The 20,907-nt window shown below is 44.0% G+C and overlaps 1 protein-coding gene across 1 annotated transcript in view; it reads left to right on the top strand.

The window, feature by feature from the left end:
• The window catches only part of Plcxd2 (phosphatidylinositol specific phospholipase C X domain containing 2), a 56,795-nt gene extending 36,671 nt beyond the window's left edge, over positions 1–20,124 (top strand). Inside the window, exons 3-4 of the mRNA XM_052740821.1 lie at positions 5,811–6,052; positions 14,461–20,124. Of these exons, the coding sequence (XP_052596781.1) occupies positions 5,811–6,052; positions 14,461–14,617 (399 nt within the window). The 3' untranslated portion in view covers positions 14,618–20,124. The remainder of the gene's footprint in view (positions 1–5,810; positions 6,053–14,460) is intronic.
• Positions 20,125–20,907: the final 783 nt, after the last annotated feature.

Genomic DNA, 20,907 nt, shown 5'->3' with positions numbered 1-20,907 from the left:
AAAATATTCAATTATATGAGCCCATGGTGGTGGGGGGGGGGGGCGGGCATTCTCATTCAAATCACCACACCTGTCGAATAAAGTCTGTCTGCAATCTATTAGACATCTAAATTTATTTTTAATGGCTTGGCTAATATCAGCCCAAGGCAAAATTTTAAAATAAGCCAATTGGCCAGTAGAACACTATTCTTTCTCCTTTTCGTACCCTCTATCCATGTCTTCCTCAGTGAAGATGAGCCTCCAAACCTACACGCCTAAAGAACACACTCAGTAAAAGGATAGGTCTCAGAAACATTCCACTCTGATACCAAGGTGTGGCAGCAGCAAACAAGAGCCTTAGGAATGGACAGCCTCTGATTTAAACTTTCTTCAAGAAAAAAAGTATGCATTCATTCAGAGTTGTTCCTGTCTCATTAAGTACAATAAGAAAAATGTCTTTTTTTTTTTTTTAATATTGGAGAAGGACCTCCGTTCTTTCTATATGCTAGGCAAGCAGCTCTACCACTGTGCCACATCCCTGGTCTTAAGAAAAGTTTATTGAAGAAGTGTTTGTGGGGGGCTAGAGAGATGTCTGAGCAGTTAAAAGCATGTGCTCTGCAATAATGAGGACAGGTGTTCTAATCCCAGCCCCAGCATCAGAAGCCACATGTCCTCCACAAATGGTTAGAGCTCCAGCTCCAAGAGCGGGGATTCAGGCGGGTCACTGGGGCTTGTGAGCTTCCAACTTAGCCAAGAAAATGCGAGTCTCAGGTTCAGGGAAAGACTCTGTCTCAAAGGGTTAGGTGAAGAGTGACAGAGGACTCTGGTGTTCTGCCCCGGCCTCAGTGTGTATGCAAGGCTCACGTGTATATACTCACAGGCACACACACACACACACACACACACACACACACACACACACACACACAAATAAATAAATATTTTAAAAAGAAACATGTGACTCAAAGAAGAACTTCGTATTTTGAAATTATGTCAGTTATCTGTTTACAAACATTTGTTTGAGCTCCAAGTATAAGTGATTTTTTTTCCAAATATTTATGGCATCTGTCTCCTATGACCAAGTTTAATACTCTTCAGACTCACAGGTTTAATTGTTTGTTTATTTGTCATGGAGTCTCACTATGTTGCAGTCCAGACTTGCCTGGAGCTCTTTAAATACCAACTTGGTTTTATTAATACACCAGAGTGTGCAAGATTAACTTCTTTGATCTTCTCAACAACACTATGAGATAGGCATTGGCTATTTTGTACCCCCCCACTCCCACCCCCACCCAAAGCTGAAGACCAAACCCAGGGCCTTGTGCTTTCTATGCAAACACTCTACCACTGAGCTTAATCCCCAGCCCTGAGATAGGCATTTGTTATTGTCCCCCATTTTACAGATGGGAAAAGTGAGGAATGGAGAGATTGAAGCAACTTGCCAAGGAAGCACCAAGAGGAAGGGGTGTGGGTCAGGATTCCTTCACTGGCTGGTTCCTCTCTAGTATTCCATAGCTCCTGCTGCTCTCTGAGGACTCACCACAGGCCTTGATGATTTTCACAACTGCTTTCTCATGTTGTGAAACAAAAACCACTTTCTTTTCATTAAGAACCTATTCTGAAAGGGTCCCAGACCATTACCATTGAGAAAAGGGGGATGGCATTTGAATGGGGGGATCAGGTAAGGTTAAATATGAGGTCAGTTAACATTGTATAATTTGGTACACAGAGGATATTCTGGATGATTGGCGGATATTAACAGGCAGGTCCCTGAAAGTCATTGGTCAGCCAGTCTGGCTAAATAGCACTTTAGATTTACCTAGAGACTCTGTCCCAAAAAATAAGGGAACAGAAGAGGATTCAGCACCTAGAGGAACTTGCTGCTAACCCCAATAACATAACATGAGTTTGAGCTTAGGACACACAGGGTAGAAATAGAGAACTGAACCCTGATTGTTGGCCTCTGACCTACACATAAACAAGTGCATATACCATATATCACACACACACACACACACACACACACACACACACACACACACACGCACACACTTAGCTGCATTATCCACTACAAATAGTCTAGTTATGGGAGAAAGAGATTGGAATGATGTATTAGAGAAAAGGAAAATGTTGCCATTTAAATTCTGTGTCTTCCCCCGATCCCTGCTTCTCCTGTCACATCTCTTTAACAGCTGAAATAAGAGCACTCAAAAGGAGCCACTAGTCATTGGCCCCATGCTGGGGCTGTGTCACACTTATGGTCAGGCTTTAAATATTCATTGTGTAATGAGCTGCCTTGCACATACCCCCCCGGGGTATTTTATTACTGGAATTTAATATCAGGAAGTGCGGTCCTACCAGTCACATTTCATTTACTCCACATGTGACTATGTCACAGCTCACAGATTATATCTGCATACTTTAGTAGATAAGGCTTTAAGGGCACAGTGAATTAGAGGGCTTGGCCTACAGTTGGGAAGTATTTATGATCTTAATGAAAAGGGAAGAAATACATAACTCTAGTGAACTACAGAACCATCAAGCTGAACACGGTGGCACACACCTGTGATCCCAGCACTTTGGCTGAGACAAGAACTTCTTCTAAATTCGATCTACATAGCATATAGTTCCAGGCCAGATAGGGCTATGTAGCAGGACCTGTCTCAAAAATCCCAAACCAAGCCGGGCGGTGGTGGCACATACCTTTAATCCCAGCACTTGGGAGGCAGAGGCAGGTGGATCTTTGTGAGTTCAAGGCCAGCCTGGTCTACAGAGCGAGATCCAGGAAAGGCGCAAAGCTACACAGAGAAACCCTGTCTCGAAAAAAAAAAAAATCCCAAACCAAAGGACAGCAGGATGGCTCCAGGGTTAAAAGCACTTGCTGTGAAAACCTAGTGACCCAGTTCAACCCCCAGAACCCATATTGGAAGGAGAGAACCAACTCCTGAGAGTTATATTCTGATGTCCCCATGTGTGCCATGGTATGCACACATCTGAAGACAATAATAATAATAAGTACTAAACATAATTTATCAGTTCAAGATAATAATAGACAAAATGATCAATATGCAGTTGCAGGATAAGACTGTGTCCGGTGTTCTGTATGGTATGAAGAAAGGGGTTTTGTAATACATTGAAAAATAGAGCATGCCATGAATCTGCATCCCAGAGGCTCCCACTAAAGCAACCACCACAGTTAAGAAGAGGTCACCCGAGGGACTGTTCTTAAAGGAAATGAGATTTTCCATCTTAGTCTCAAGAGAAAAGCTGAACACAAACTGCTGAGCTGGAGGGGAGATATTTCACAGGAAAGCAGCTCAGTGAGCCAGGGAGGGAGGTGCTCTGAACAAGCTCCGTGAGTGTTCTTGCACCCATGTTCTGTAACCTGGGCCTTGGGCGTAGGTTTACCAGCCAGCCTCCCGCTGTCAGCAGAGATTCTCCACCCTCTTCCCCTGCCAGCCAACCCTCAGATCAGACTGCCCAAGAAGCCCCCCCCCCCGGGGGGGGGGGGGAGGACAAGGACAAAAAGCTCCTTTTGTGTAATTTGTATTGAATACACATTTTTTTCTGGGGCAGAGCCAAGTTATTACTGTCCTCTAGTGCACAGAAGCAGGCCCAGGGGCAGGTGTCTTGGGTACCACCTGCTGGGCCTGTCACAGGGCTGCCCAGCCTCCTGCCCATCCCCTACCCCCAGCCCGTTGCCCAGGGCAGCTCTCCTTCCAGGCTTCAGGCTTCCAAACCAGCTAGTTACATGCCAGGAGGAGATCTTGGGCTCTCCCCAGCAATCTGCTTACAGTGAGCCTGTGATTAACCTCATTAACACTCGAGTTTACTATAGACATCATCAGTGCTCAGCATTACTCAGAACCATTAAGAACCAGGAGGGTAGACATTACCCCATTTTGCAGCCCCCTGCCTGGCACTCTCTGCCTCTGGGCCTTCAGAAGGTCAAGTCGCCTTCATCAGCACCTGAACACACTGGAAATGAGATGAGCATGTGGAATCCCTGCTCCTGAGTGCCTGGAGGACAACTCTGTAGATTATAGTCCAGTGTAAACATGAGCTGGGCATTCCTCTGGGAAGAGCTCACCCGTGCCCCTAAGGGGAAAAATATAGCTCTTCTAGAAAGCCATGCAGCAGAGCTTGCAATTGGGACAATCAGAAGAGCAATTCTCTGTCCCCCAGCTGCCTCCCAGAAACTAATTAATGCTGTGGATATAGCTTGCTAATTATTTTCAAAATTACCACCATCTCGAGTGGCCCCACTGGAGGGCCATGGCCTCGGTAAAGTCTTCCCTGACGCTTAGTGGCACGTTGGTTTCCTCCCCTGGGAAGGGTAATTTCATCAGAGTCAGTGCACACAAATGAAAATCTATTCACTCACAAATGAGTTCACAGTGTTTATCTAAACTCCAAGAGCAAAGGGTCAATGCCATGAGCACAGGAAACATGATTTCTGGACTATATGCGTGGTTTCAGCCGGGATCTAGAGACTTCCCAGGGAGCATGGGATGGAATTTAATAAGGCTGTGTCTGGTTGATTAAAACAAACAAGCAAACAAAATAACCACAACAAAAACCTACATGTTTACTTTTACTCACCTTGAGTCCACGTGGCCACCAGTCATGCATGCTGGCAATAGTAACCCACTTCTGCAGGGTTGGCCTTGCCTGTCAACTATCCTCAGAGATATGGCCATGTCATGTTCTCTGCAGATTGTCTTAATAATACCATTCATGCTCATCACTAACCCATAGTTAATGGAGCTTATTAGACTCTTATCAAAATAACTTTATGCATTTATCATGAGGCTCTACATTAATTTCCTACAAATATATTTGCTATTTGAATAGGTATAATGCCTTCATTTCATGTCAATTTCCTTTATAATCTTGTTTGTTTTGTGCATTATTTAAGACACCACTGTGAGAAGGTGCTTATACTATGTGCAAAGCCAAAAAGGAGGCCACCTTTGAATTAGACAGCAAGTTCTCAGTAAATGCTAGTTTGTTTATTTTTAAAAAATAATCTATAGGGGCAATGAGATGGCTCAGTGGCTAAGGCATGCCACCAAGACTGATGAACTAAATTAAATTCCGAGGTCCCATTTGGTTGAAGGTGAGAACTAACTCCCAAAAGTTGCCACCCCATCCCTCTGCCATGTAAAAATAAATAAATACATCTAATAAAAAGAGAAAAACTATCTGTGTAAAATACAGCTCTCACCTCAAAGAGAATAAGAAATAGTTTATTTGTAAGCCAACTAGGAAAGGGCTGGGAACACAGAGTCAGGTGGCCTGGAAGGACATGTGCACTGTGGAAATGATCAGGTGAGGTTTGACTAGCCTGAAAATTAAAGAAAGCCACACAGCAACGCATTCATCAACATTGGTGGGTACCACACGTAGGCGGGTTATAGCAGGAGAACTACTGTAGCTTTCAGACGCAGTCTGTGTATATTTTTGCTCTTGGAAGCTGGCGGTCTGCTACGAATACATGTCAAAGGCTTTAAATAGTCAAAAGGATGTTAGGTGTGGTGTAGGTGTGAGCAATGAACAGCTACTGAGAGGATCAAAGCTAGCCCAAGGTAATGCGACTCTTGACTTGAACATTCTAACTTTCCACAATATGAAGTTATAATCTGTCATTCAGCACCATAAAATCTTGCACAGAGATGTGGCTTTATTTAAATTTCAATTTACAGGAACAATTCTGTCACTTCTGAGCATATTTGTCTACCCCTCCCCACCTTGCTCCCCACTGCCCCCCACTCCGTTTAAATATTCAGCTTTTAAATGTTGCTGTCCTTTTCCTGCTCTGAACCTTTCAGGTTCTCATTTTCTACCACTGCCCCTTCTACAAGCAATACCCATTCCTGTGGCCAGGAAAGAAAATTCCAGCACCCTGGGCAAACACCACAAGCGTGCAAAAACTGATCCTCTTCTTGGAGACCACCCTGAGTGAGCGAGCCCCACGTGGGGCCTTCCATGTCTCCCAGGCCATCCTCACCCCAAGAGTGAAGACCATTGCCCGAGGTCTGGTGGGGGGTCTCAAGAACACACTAGTTCACAGGTAAGAGATGGCTTCACCCTACAGGTAGGGTTTATGTTATTGTTTTGTTGGTGGTGGTAGTGGTGGTTGATTGATTGGTTTGGTTAGTTGACTGGTTGGTTGGTTGGTTGGTTTGGTTGGTTTCTTAAGACAGTTCAGGCTGGACTTGAACTCATAATCTTCCTGACTTGCTTCCCTGATACTGGAATTATAGGTTCACATACCTAGCCCCACCTCCAGAAGACGTTTGAACACACACACACACACACACACACACACACACACACACACACACACACACATGGCTATGAAGATATCTTAGTTCTTATTTTGCAAGCTTGAGGATCTGAGTTAAATTTCCAGAACCCATGCAAAAACAACTCTGAGCACAGTGAACCCACATGATCCCAGACTCTCAACACTGGAGAAGCAGAAACAGCTGGATGCCTGAGGCTTACTGGCCAGCAAACCTTCCTTACTTGGCAAGTTCCAAACCAGTAAGAGATTGTCTGAAACAAAATGGATGAAATCTGAAGAATGACAGCTGTTATATGATATTTTGTTTGTGTTCTGACAAATAAAACTTGTCTGGAGATCAAGTTAACCATAGAGGCCAGGCAGTGGTAGCAAACTTTTAATCGCAGCACTTGGGAGAAGGAAGCATGAAGATAAGGAGTTCAAGGCCACCATGGGCTACAAGAGAATGAATCAGTCCTAAAGAGAAACAGAGCCAGTGGTGGTGGTCGTGGTGCATACCTTTAATCCCAGCACATGGGAGGCTCAAACCTTTGATCCCAGCACATGGGAGGCTCAAACCTTTGATCCCAGCACATGGGAGGATTACACCTTTAATTCCAGCACTAGGGAGGTGGAGACAGGAATATATGACAGGAAGAGACAGGATCTCGCCTATTTGATCTGAGATTTTGTAGAGGTAAGAAGTCTCTAAGTGGCTGCTGCTCTCCTTCTCTGATCTTTCAGCTTTCACCCTGATATCCGACTCTAGGTCTTTATGGTTAAGACTGATTAGGGTCATGCTTCAGATAGCCACGGTTGTCTTCTGGCCTCCCAGACAATCACAGACAACACATGCACTCAAACACAAGTGAACATGAAAACACACACACACACACACACACACACACACACACACACACACACACAACATTTATCTTGATTTTATTTTGAGCACACAACAGCAACACTCTAGACTCGGATAATTACAACAAACAAAAAACCACTTATAGCATATACTGTTTTGAAAAGTTGTGGATTTTAGGATTACATACATGAATAGTGCCCAAAGAATCCTGGGACACTTTACTAAAATGTTCGCCTTATTCCATAGATACTCACTGTATTTTGATACTATGACAAGCACTCAGAGACAATGTCACTGTGTGTTTTCTTGATGACACACGCCATGGTGATCCTGTTACTACTCATGCAGCTGACTGCGGTTTCAGATAATAGCCATATGCTTAGTCAGGAGTTTAAAAGGCAAGCAACAACCATGATCTTCCTTCCTGTTGAAAACTCCTGACAATGTCAACCATGGACAGAACAAGAGGTTCCTTTCTATGCAGCTCTTCCAAGTCTCAACCAAATAAACTGTCTTCTACTGCAAACAAAAAATCCCATAGGCTGGCCATGGTGCTGCACACCTGCAGTTCCCAGCACTTGGAAAGCTGAGGCAAGAGGATTGGGAGTTCAAAGCCAGGAGAGGCTATGAGTAGGCTATATGGTCATCCTCTTTGTGTGCTTGGGTGGGGCAGGAGGAGTCGAGGGTATGGTAAAGTGAGATAGGATCTCACTCTGGAGCCCAAGCTGGCCTCAAACTGACTGACTAATCCTCCTGCCTCAATCTCCAAGAGTGTTGAGATTATAAATGTGAGCTACCATGTTTGACTTAAAAAAAACAAAACTTAAACAAGTGTGGTATCTTTAAAGGACCTAGAATTATCAACTTTTTTCACATATTATAGGTTCATGTTCCCATTCCATTTTCCTCATGCTTTTGGTAAATTTGCAGCTTAACATTATTTATTTTTTCATTCAATAAAATTTGAAATTTCAAGAAAAACAGAAAGAGTAGCTAGGAAGAGGCAGGTGTAGAGACAGAGATGAGTCTGTAGCCCCTGCCCGGTGGACAGTCTTTCAGCAGAAATTGACACGAACATTTCTATAGAGCTGTGTGAAGACCACTCCACTGCAAATCTGTGGGCGCAGCTGTCCTAAGAGACCATTTCAGACTAAGGATAAGTCCTTTATTCCAAATAAAAGGATGCCTCTTTTGCAAATGATTTAATATGATTCTTAAACCCAGGCCAGCCTCTTGAAGGGGAGAAGGGGCCACCATCTAAGAGACTTTCTGTGCTCAGGTAGGACAGTACTCAGGGAAACTAAGTGATCCAGCCCCACAGAGCTTCCAAGAGCCAAGAGTCTGTCGGGACTGCTGGACTTCAGCCTGTGTAGTGTGAGCAGAGATGGTGCCTGTGTCCTGTTCCTTGGTGGTCCCAAGCCCACGACTGAGTTAGCAGTGCCAGGATCTCGTCAGTTCACACTGGTTAACCCACATATCATTATACTTTGATGCTTCTTCCATCTGGCTGCCCATGAATCCCAGCCTCCCTTATTTAGTTATAATGAAGAGAGCATGAGCCCAAAGGCAAGATCTCCTTGCTGGTAGTGCGAATGTGTCCCTTAAATAGAAGCTACCTTTCTGGTCATGGGAGTATTAGGGGTGTGGCCCTACATTTCTGTGCCTGCACATCAACTGGAAAGAGAAACAGGGCTCTGGTCAGGAATCTGTTCCCAAGTGTCAGCCAATCACATGACTGTCATTTTACCACTGAGTAATCATAGCCCCACCCCGCCCCCAGCACCAGCACCCCAAGACACTGTCCTATCTAGCTAACCACACAGGGGAGCTGTCTAGCTGATCCCAGCACTGATCAGCAGCTCAAACCCAGAGAAGGCTGAGAGTGTCTTCCTACTGCTGGAGGTAATTTTCTCAGTGGGAAGCTAATCCCCAATTCTCAGTTGAACTTTGCGTATGAGATTCTGTTCACATTGGTTCATCATCCTGGAAAGAAGCCACAAACATACACCACCCATTTAAACTGAATTTCTGATCTGGTTTAGACTGGGAGAAACCTGGAATTCAAATCCGTAGTACTCACAGTGAAATCAAATGCAGGTGAGTTTTGTCTAAGACTGAGTACCAGATGGCCACTGGAACTCTGGAAGGGGACAAGGACTGAGTCAGGAGGCCCAGGATTGAAGCCTGTAAGGGTCCCTATTAAGGTCATGAACTATGCTTCCTCTTCCCAAATCCCTGAATTAAAATCCTAACCCAATCAGTGTGGTTGTGCATACCTTTAGACCCAGCACTCCAGAGGTAGAGGCAGACAGATCTTTGTGAGTTTGAGGCCACCCAGCCCTATATAGTGAGCCCCAATTTGTCTCAAATTGTAGCAAGCTTTCTTATCGAACTTTCTTTGGGACTGCCAACCCCCCAATAGTGACATGGAGACTTATGATGAAAGTTTGGCCTTTAGCTTAGGCTTATTCTCAAGTAGCTCGTATAATGTAAACCTACTTCTAGTAATCCATGTCTGTCACGTAGATTTTCACCTGTCTTCCATTCTGTATGTCTGACTTCCTTCATGTCTCGCTGACGTCTCTCAGGCTCTTAGATTCATCCTGGGTTCCTCTCTCTCCTCAGAAATCCCCCCTGTTCTCTCCTGCCTAGCTATTGGCCATTCGGCTCTTTATTAGGTAATCACAGTGACACATCTTCACACAGTATAAACAAATATCCTGCAACATCAAATAGAATAGAACCCTAATCCTGCTGCCTCTGAATTTGAGTGTATTTGGAGGAATTGGCTTTTAAAGAGGTAATTATGTTGAAAGGCCTTTAGGGTGGGTCCTAATGCGTTCTCACTGAAGTCCGAAGGAAATTTAAACCAAGAAGAGACAATAATAGAAGCTGAGCATGGCACAGGCCTGTAATCCTATGACTCTGGGAGGCAATGAGCAGGCATTCAAGGTCCTCTTGGAATATATGGTACTCTCTCCAAAAACAAACAAACCAAAAGCAAAGAGGCCACAGAGATCTGTGTATGCACACAGAGAAAATATCACAGGGGTGCAGTGGGTGGGGAGGTGGGGGGAAGGAGAAGGGGAAGGGAGGGGGTAAAATAAGGGGAGGAGGAAATCACCTCCAAGCCAAGAATAAAAACCTTAGATAAAGCCCAGCCCAGCAGCATTAATCTTGGGCTAGCAATCTCTTGAACAGGAGAAAATAACTTCAGTTATTTGAAGTCACTACTGTATGTGTTGTTACAGCAGCCCAATCGAGCTGACACAGTGCTCTGGGTGACAGGGTGACCCTGCACAAGTTCTTGAGGTCACTGGGTTGTGCTTTTCTGCACCACTGGGAAATAACAGCTCATGGGACCATAGTCTGAAAATGCCTGTCACAATGACTGGTAAAGAAATGAGGTGGCCGGGGCAGTGGTGGCGAACGCCTGCAATCCCAGCACTCGGGAGGCAGAGGCAGGTGGATCTCTGTGAGTTCGAGGCCAGCCTGGTCTACAGAGCTAGTCCAGGACAGGCTCCAAAGCTACAGAGAAACCCTGTCTTGAGGTGGCCTCAAGGTCAAAGGGAAGCTTTAAGTCGAGTGCTCCAGCCTGTGGGATTGTTGTCGGCAATACCTGGCCCAGCCTTCTGCAGCGATCTCCCTTCCGGGTCAATGCCAGTGGGTTCTACATTTCCCCTTACGTCATCCGGTTCATCTGATACTGGCCTTGGGGAAGCTTGACACATGCAACCCAAAGCTGACACAGACCTCTTTGTCCCTGGAGACCACAGGTACTTACTTAGCTTTTCCCCAAAGCTCCATGCAGACTCCTGGAATCCTCCAAGGTGCTGCTCAATGAGAGTGGTGGTGGGGTGCCTCCAGGCTGTCAAGTATTTCCCCAGAATGACCAGCAGATGGCGCAGGATCTCCAAACATAGACACTGACGGAGGCTGTTCTGAAACCATGAACGTAACAGGCTCATCACCCCCACCAGTGTCCTTCATTTAGTGCTGTGAACCATTGGTCTTTGTCTCTAACAGGGTTCTGTGTCTTCAACGCCTCTTCCCAACATTTCGTTGTGTGGACGTATGAAGGAATTTTCTCACTCCTGCTCCCCAAATCTTTCTCTCTCTACTTTTTTTACTCATTCGTTTTTGATCCCCTTTCCTTGGCCAAATACATGACGCATGCGCCAAGCCGGCATGGCACGGAACGCTTACTATCTATGGTACTATCTTTCCCATGCATCCTGTTTCACAGGGAAGTGGAGCAGAGGGACGAGGAATTTTAGTACATTAAGATCTTCAAGAGTCCCAGCAAAAAAAGGGAGAGCAATCGTGAGTCACAAGCAGCTGTTAAAATAAAGATGTAAATTGATCTATAAGACTTTTTCTTTTTAGCCTGTGGTAGACTGTGGATCCCACTGAGTGAGAGAAGAACTTAGTTGATGACCGTAAGACAAGAAGAAAGAGGAGGTAGAAAAATGCAGCCTAAGTGTAAACATCACTCTAGAAGACAAAGCAGGGGGTGGGGGGTACACGAGGCAGAAGAGAGGACAGCTTCAAAGGAGAGTAGAACTGGGGTAAGTGACAACCAGAGAGGGCATGAGTAATAGAAGACAAGGGGCCATCGATGTTAGCCAGAGCAAACCCAACACGAAGAATTCCTAGTCCCACCATCAAATGTAAGCCAGTTTCCACCTTCCTTTGCTGAGGCATCGTTAGTGAGCTGAGCTGTGTTTACCGTGATGCCAGACAGCGAGTGGCCTTGGTTGCTCTCTTCTGCTCTTCCGTGTTCCTCACACTTAGGTCACATTGGATTAAAAGTGATGTTGACGTCATCTGCTCTGAGCCTCTGTAGCATCGGAAGCCTTCTGTTTATAAAAAAGCCCCAGCAACTATAGTCAAGAGACAGATGATTAAATATTAGTCTGTTGAGGGGCCGTGCACAGTACTGGGTTAACTATCTGTGTGGAAAGTAAACCCTGACCCTTATGTTATGTCTTCTGCAAAAATTGACTGCTGTCTTGGGGTTTCTATTGCTGTGAAGAGACACCATGACCATGGCAATTCTTATAAAGAAAACATTTAATAGGGGTAGCTGGCTTACAGTTTCAGGTCCAGTCTATTATCATCATTACAAGGAACATGGAGGCATGGAGGCAGACGTGGTGCTGGAGTAGTAGCTGAGAGTCCTATATCTTGCAGGCAACAGGAAGTCAACTGAGACACTGAGCAGTATCCTGGGCATAGGAAACCTCAAAGCCCACCCCCACAGTGACACACTTCCTATAACAAGACCATACCCTGCCGGGCGGTGGTGGCACACGCCTTTAATCCCAGCACTCGGGAGGCAGAGCCAGGCGGATCTCTGTGAGTTCGAGGCCAGCCTGGGCTACCAAGTGAGTTCCAGGAAAGGTGCAAAGCTACACAGAGAAACCCTGTCTCGAAAAACCAAAAAAAAAAAAAAAACAAGACCATACCCACTCCAACAAAGCTTCACCTCATAATAGTGCTACCCCCTCTGAGATTATGGGGACCAATTTCATTCGAACTACCACAACTTCCAATAGCTTTAGAGAGTAAAATAAGGGTGAAGAAGACCCGAAGCTTCCAGAAAACATGGGAAGAAATCTTTGGGAATTGAAAGTAAATGAGTTTCTTAAAAAAAAATAACAGAAATTAAAAAATAATGATGGGGGATTAGAGAGATTGCTTGGTGGTTAAGAGTACTTACTGGAAAGGTGACTCAGCAGAGTACCAGGTTCAGCTTTGGGGGATCCAACTCCTTCTAGATTCTGTGAACACCTCTACACACACACATGCACATCCCCTCATAAGGACATATCAATTTTTTTAAAGAAAAAGAAAAAATAATCGACAAATTACACTCCCTCAAAATTAAGGAATTCAGGCCCATCAAAATATTTCATTGAGAAAATTAAAGGCAATCTACAGGACAGAAGAAATATTTGTAAAATATTTATGACAAAAGGAAAGTTAATCCAGGATGTAAAATTAATTTCTTAAGCTCAACATTTAAAAGAAGAAAAGGGCCGGGCGGTGGTGGCGCGCGCCTTTAATCCCAGCACTCGGGAGGCAGAGGCAGGTGGATCTCTGTGAGTTTGAGGCCAGCCTGGGCTACCAAGTGAGTTCCAGGAAAGGCGCAAAGCTACACAGAGAAACCCTGTCTTGAAAAATCAAAAAAAAAAGAAAAAAAGAAAAAAAAAGAAAAGGCAAATGCTATCAAAATACATTGCATGAAACCCTCAGAGATTGAATGAAAATACAAAAAAAAGTTTGAAAACTAAGTGGGAAAAAGTTGTCAAAGTGTTGGATAGATATTTGTAAAAAGAAGGAGCACAAGTGGCGAATCTACATTCCCATCAATCCTCCTGCTTCAGCCTTCTATGTGCTTGGGTCACAGACATGAGTCACCACACTTCCTTTGGGATGACAAGCCTACAAAACACTTGTGGCACCAATTTTTAGGGATAGTAGTAACTGTCCAGAGCTTCTCTCCTTGGCCTGTGGGACTTCAAAGTGGAACGGTCCTCTTGAAGAAAAGTCTGGCAGTTTCCTATAAAACTAAATATAAACAAATTCCTATCGTAGACCAGTTTTGTTTTTTGATTTTTATCCAAGAAAAATAATGTGATGCCCATAAAAAGACTCATAGAAGAATGCCCATATTAGTTTTTTCATAATGACCCCAAATTAAAAACAACTGCTATATCTAATAGTAGGAAAATGGATAAGCTATGTTGTAGCCATACAATGGAATACTATATGGTACTATAAAAAGAAAAAATGCAATTAATCACATGCATGCTGACGTATGTAAGGGATTTTATGTATGTTTCCAAGTGGAGTATGTCAAAACTAGAAGCAGCATTGATAGGAAGACAGAGATGCATTAATAGGTATGTGGCAAACAAAATAGTAAAGTGTTAATGGTAAGGGATAAGTGGTGGATCCACTCACTACAAAAATTCTATCAGTTTGCTGTATGTTTGAATTTTTTCATGAAGAGCCCTGAGAACCTAACAATAAGAGAACTGTTCAACTCGGTGTTGTGAGATCTTGTTAACATGGCTGTCTTTCTGATACTGTGAGTATATTGTCTCTTGCATGAGAGAAACCTTGGAGATGTGAGTTCTCCAGTGGAATGCTGGTTCCACATGCCCGGGAACGTAAGTGAGAGGAGCCCCAGGGGCTTGTGTGTTTCTGATATATTTTTTTTTTGTGGTAAGGAAAAGGTTTTTATTTCCATTTCTGGAATTGTCGTTCTAACCACTGCTGTCCATCTGTTTTCTTTTCACCCAATACTTTCTCCATGTAGGAATCTCCCTGCCATCCTCGACTGGGTGAAGACTCAAAAGCCTGGAGCCATGGGTGTCAACATCATCACATCTGACTTCGTGGACCTGGTGGACTTTGCCACGACCGTGATTGAGTTGAATGACCTTCTAGAGGACCGAGCTCTGACTAAGTGTTGAATTGATGCTTTGTTTAATTTGATGTTGAGATTGTTGAGCTAAGGTAGGATTCTCGAAGGTTCCAGTTAGGAAGGCTCACTGCTGGTCAGTCCTGGAGAAGTGAGGAAGAGAAAGAGGGCCCTCCCCCTTTCCTCACGTAGCTATTTGGATAAAACTCTGGGGATTTTCATTGCATTTCCCTAAATGAGACTTTTAAAAATTTAAGTCTAAGGGAAGAATGCGTATTTTATATGGTCAAGGTCAGGATCTCCCCAGTGGCTTATGGTGGCAAATAGAAGGCGGAAGTATGGTTTCCTGATTCCATGGGCTATGCAACATCTTAAATGACCCAGCTTCCTATCGTCTTCTGGGGGCATTTGAGCCTGTGTGAAGACTAAATCGGAAAGGCATTCCTGGTCAGAAGAACAGCAATGGCGCATGCAGTCATAGACCACCCTCTGGGAGGTCTTTGCCATTAACCAAGAACTCTGAGGGGCTCCTAGGAAGCCAAGCTCCAGGTTCTCTCTTGAACTGTACAATATCACCACTTCTGTACGAGAGCAAGACCTGTTTATTACCACACTGTTCAGCCACAGGCTGGCTCCGGAAGTGGTCCCCTCAAGTTTTCATGTAAACAGTGCACACTACCCTTGGCATCAGAACTGTATTTCCCTGACTTAAAGTATTGATTCTTTTCATTTCCTTTTGGGCCCCCTCTTTAAAATGAAAGGAATGGTGGTGGGGAATCATTTGTGTGAGGGCCCAACAGGAGCTAAATGTGCATGTTTGCTGCATGCCAGAATTCTTTGATTTAATCCTGTAGCTTTCTCCCCAAGTGACTATCGGGAAAGTCCCTGCGTCCCTTTGGCACAGACTTCTTGGGAGCGAGGTCTTCAAGCCGGCACTGGAATCAGTCTTTGATGGTTGTCTGCCTGGGACCTGGTCTGCTGCGGGACACAATGCTAAGCGGACACAACGCTAACCCGAAGGCTGCTTGTCCGTGACACACTGGAGGCTGACACAGGATGTGTGGGAATGTGCAATGGCGTTAAAGGAGACAGTTCCAAGCGGGTTCGGAGCCAGTCTGTAACCCCGCAAACGAGACTACCTCGGGGATATGTAGGGTGACTTGTATATCGTCAAGTGAGGAAAAAAAAAAAAAAAAGCAATGCTGGAACATTTCCGCTTGTTTTTCCCTTTGGTCTTTTTTCTGTGGATCATCCCGCCAACTAGCCACCTCTGCGCGAGGGCTTGGAAACTCAAGAGGGGATTTCTTTTTTTTAATTGATAAGAAGTGGTTTTTTTTTAATTGATAAGAGCCCTCTTTTGTTTCCTTTGTTTTCTGTATTTATTCATTATTTATTCAGAGAGCAAGCATCTGCAATGTTTCTTGCCTCAAGAGCACTCACACAGATGTTTACTGGACTTTTCCTACCCAAGATGGATGCTGCTGTGGTCTTCCACCCACGCACTGGATGGTGCATCTCAGGGCTGTGAGTGATCTTGGACTTTGCTGTAGAGGTCCTACCCTACCCCAAATCCTGCTGAGGATGGTGTATAGGTATGGATGAGATCCCGATCCAGGAAGCCACTGCCGAAGGCATACACTGGGACAGAAGGGAAAGGGTCATGAAAAACTACATGGGCACTTCTATAGAGCACTGGAAAGAGAGGCGCTAGGAAGAACAGCTGAGCACAGACATGCTTTGATACCCCTCAGCCCTACCTGAGAATCCCTGAGGAGATGTCAGATTCCAGGTTCCTAAGGAGGAATATAAACAGGCAATTCTGAGGTGTGGGGGGAGTGGGCATTTACAGAGACTGCTGGACCCTCTCCTAGGAGCTCTCATATCTATCCTTTGGCTTCCTAGTTAGGTTGTGCATGCTGACTGCAGTGAGGAGATCTTGAGCAAGCTATTGAAAACACATGCACGCCCATCACTCTTTTTCATCTGGCCTTTTTTTCTTCCTAAAGTAATTTAGGCCTTGACTTTGTAATCTCCATAGTCCATGGAGGCCACAGCACAAAGGCCTCTGGGAAAACCTGGTTTAATTTCCCCTTGTTCTTGAATTTTAATCCATCCCAGAGGAGGCTTCCAGAATGATCTTGTCAAATTTGGTGGAGCCTTCTTCTCTGCACCGGGCTTCTTCATTGCATAGGAGTATGTACCCTCGTCGTCTTAATGGCCCTCCAATTATGATACTGAGCCTCTCAAAGAAGCTCTGAGAACCTTGACCTACCCTCAGGTTTTTCTTTCTCTTTTTCTTGTTGCATTTTGTTTGTTCGTTTGGTCTTAATTTTCAATCAGTTACCGGGGTCTAGGTCGTTCTCCATCCATTAACCCTTTGTTACTTGGCAAGGAGATAAGGAGACAGAGGAGAGCCACTCTGCTCTGTTTTAGCGGAGCCGCAGCTTTGTCCAGGTGCTTGGTGCTACGGGGCTCCGACGTGTCAGTGGGTATCTGCACCAGATATCCAGTTCACTTTAAGGCTGTCGACTGTTCAGTGAATCGTTTACTTCGTCTTTTCCTTTTGTTCTTCAATGCACAGTTGTACTTCACTTAGGACATGCACGTGCACCCCAGTATTTGCATGCTGCACCGTCAAACAAAACACAGAAGCACAGGACACTCCCACGGCCACGTGTATGGCCCCTGCTCCTGTAGTGAGCACATGCGCTAGCTCCTCCATGCTGCTTTAGGGTCTTGGCCTTGTTGACATTTTGAAAGTCTGAGGGGTAAGGGGGAGGGTTATTCACAGTTTTCCCTGGTAATTATTCAAATCTCTGCCCCAAGACAAAGGCTTCCAATGATGTAAAGGCTGCATGTATCCTGTTCCTTGGAGACCAGGTAGAATCTCGGGTGAGATGGACAGAATAAACAGAATTTAGTTCCCATGGCTCATTCTGCAATAGTTACCAGTAAGAATTCTGACCCCCACATGTCACGTGTTCTCAAAATTCCTGGCAATCATTCAGATCAAAATCGGGCTCTCACAATTGTTCAGAATCAATGTCAAGAGCAACTAAAATGCTGCTTTGTTAGCTTGTTAGTTTCACAGAATTGGGGGCCATTTCCCTTTAGAAATTGAACCGAGTTCTTCATGCGCTTTCTGCATCATTCCAGCACGGCCCAGTTTCCTTGATGGGCCAGACATGCTAGGTTTCTGATGGTTAAAACTCAAAGCTTGAACACTGAACTGCTCAAGTTCCATGTCTGTTAGGGATAGAGAGAGAGTTCTTAGGACTGAAGAGAGATCTCAGGGTAGACGTGATGGAAGGGACTGATGAGTGTTTCAGGATTTGGTCTGACATCATGGCAGTCTTAGAAATCATGCAAAAAAAATGCTCATATTTGCTGCTTGAGATTTGATACTCATTATTTTCTTTAGTGCTGGGTCTAATCCCTTGAATTTTTTAGAATAGTTACTAAGAGTTCAAATCCAGGATTTTATATACATGCAAAGAAAAGCACAAGATCTGAGCAGAGGTAATGACAAACCTTAAGAATCTCAGGTCTTTCATAACTTCATATTCACATTCGAAATGTATGCTTCTATTCAAGAAGGCAACGAAGTGGAGCAGTCTGAGATTAAATGGAGCTTTCTGGTGTATTGGGATATCCATGTGGGTTTTTTTTTCTTCAGTCTTACCAGTAGGAAGCAATCCCAAAGAGGCATGATACAGCCCGGCCATTAGCACAGAGTGAAAGGTGAAGACCCAGAAGAAATTCAGGCTGAAAGGACATTGCTGTCTTCTCTAAGAAGCAAAAGGGCTACACAACAACATCATAACAGAAGTTTTATGATGTGCTTAATGGTCTATTAAGTTCTGGGATACAGAACCAGATAATGAATGGGCCACAGCCTCGAGATCTCCTCCCTTAGCTGAGCAACTGATCCTGGGCTAACCTGTCCTTGGTTCTTTCATCTTTAGTAATGATGCAAATCTCAGTTGACTGGTCCATGATCTGTCTGGTACATCTTAACCCTCTTCTTAGGCTGCTTCCTTGTAATTGGTACCCTGGTTTCATACTCCATAGCATCACCTTGGGACACAGGAGAGTGAACTGACCGAATAACAAGTGGTGTCGATGTAAACTTCCCCTTATTTCCAGATGGTTCTAATCAGCTCTTTACTGCCCCAGGAGACCGCCTATTTCCACAACCTTTGGATTCCCCCAGCATTCTGCTCCAAAAACTGGCACTAACGGCCACATGTCTGAGCTAGCCGAACTCGGAGGCAACCCTGTGATGATGCTAATGATTTAAAAAAAAAAACAATAGTAAAGTTTTGGACACTGTTGAAAATCTCCTGAGATAAGGATATTCTGCTCTCGCATCAAGTGTGTTTTAGCATCAACTCCAGCAAACTTGTTCTTAGGATATATCAAGCCCATTTTAAAACAAAATGGTTTGACTAAGCCCTCCCACCCTTGGGGGGAATTCAGAAGCGTAGGCTGTTGAGGCGACTGCATCGACAGTCCAGAGGCATTTTCTGTCCTCCTGTCCTTCTGTCCCATGCCCTTCACAGAATGCTACTTTCTCCTGTCTACTAGCGTCCCCCGTCATCTGCCAGTGACCGCATCACAAGATGCTGATAGAAGGTGCGGTCCGACTGTCGTGATAGTTACTCTTTACTCTTCTCCAACGCATTGTTCTGCCTCCTACTCTCTCACCCAGGCATTAGCACTATGCTTAACTGGAGCCCTGAAATGGGGACCAACACTTAATTCAGATAGCACAGGCTTGCTCACAGTGTCAAGCCCACTAAGAAGCATAGCACTTTGAAAAGTCATATAGGCCTTTGGCAGCTCTGTACAGTTGCAATGTCACACCTGTTATCAGTTTATAGCACTAATAACACATCAGTTATAGATCTATAGTGTCAAGATGGTAAGTCTTAGATCATATTCTAGAAACAATATTACCTTGCTGCTACTAATTATTACCCCAATATTCATAAGTATTAAATTCAGGTTGTGTATGGATTATTTGTATTATGTGTATACCAACTGTAATACTTAGCCTCTGTGATCAGTAATTTAAAATTACAGAAATTGTCATAGTTAAAAAAATTCTTGGTCAGTTCAAATAATTCATGTATGTGATAAATGCTGTAATGGAGATTCCGTTTTATCTTCTATTACTTGATTTATACTGCAATGCATGTGGTTTGCTAAACTTAAGAGATAATCATCAATTTTACCAATTTTAAGGTTAGGGATAAAATTGTGCATATATGCTACTTGCTCCTCTGAAATGTGTTCTGTGGCTTGTCACCTTCATAGATATTTCACTTGACTTCTTTCCCTTTAGGAAGTGATTGTTCAATTACATCCCTTTTCTTCTTCCTTGTAACCTGGATTAAATCACACGATTCATCCTAAAATATTGTGAAGCCACAATACCTCATTTTAATTGTGAAAACAAAAAGTGTGAATAGGTCCGATCATGTGATATGCTTCCCTGTGTTTGATTTGAGCCACTTATCAAGGTTTAATCTTAGTAATAAACATGAATCTTTAATAGCTGTGTTTCTTTGGTTGGAATGAACATTTTCTTACTGACCTGCCTGCGTCTAACTTTGTTTTAAATATCTGGAGACTCATGTGAGCCTGTCTGCACTCCCTAAGATGGGCAGTGTGTGGAATGCGTACACAGCCATGTCTGCCAGGCTTCTCCAAGCTCCATCCCTAGCACTTCAATTATTTCTGTTAAAGTTTGCCCAGACCTTAGTGACATCCAGAGTTCCACTTGATGACCATCTCTAACTCACCTAATTTGAGGAATTGCTGGATGCGATAATACCCAGCAATGACCTAGCCGTGCATACAGCGACTAAACAAGAGTAATCTGATGTTCCTGTTGCAATGGAGATTGCAGTATTTGTCTCATGTAGGTTATTTTTAATGGGATATCTAGGTCTACTTCATTTCCCCAAACCCACTCCCCATTTTTTTTTTGCCTTATACATTCCCAAAATAGTGAGTTGTTATTAAAATCCTTTGTATGAATTTAGCAGAGATCAAATTTAGTTTAAGTAATAATGCATCTCAACAGAGCCAAGTGTTGGAGCACGTAATTAGGATTGACGATGTGTCTGTTAAAGCTACCTCTGCAATTTAAGAACTGTCCCAAAGTGGGGTTTTTCTTCCCTGCTGAGGTGTTGCTTTAGGAAATCTGCCACACCAACTCTGACCAACTTTCATGCACTGTGGTCAGGGATTCCGCTTGGTTTTTTTTTTTTTTTAAGCTTGTATTCATATATAATGTTTGAGTTGCATAAAATACCAAGTTTCATCATTGTAACC

The sequence above is a fragment of the Peromyscus californicus genome, unplaced genomic scaffold (genome assembly GCF_007827085.1).
Source record: "Peromyscus californicus insignis strain IS unplaced genomic scaffold, ASM782708v3 Scaffold_16__1_contigs__length_79575227, whole genome shotgun sequence".
NCBI classification, from domain to species: Eukaryota; Metazoa; Chordata; class Mammalia; order Rodentia; family Cricetidae; genus Peromyscus; species Peromyscus californicus.
This window is presented reverse-complemented; position numbering and strand designations above follow the sequence as displayed.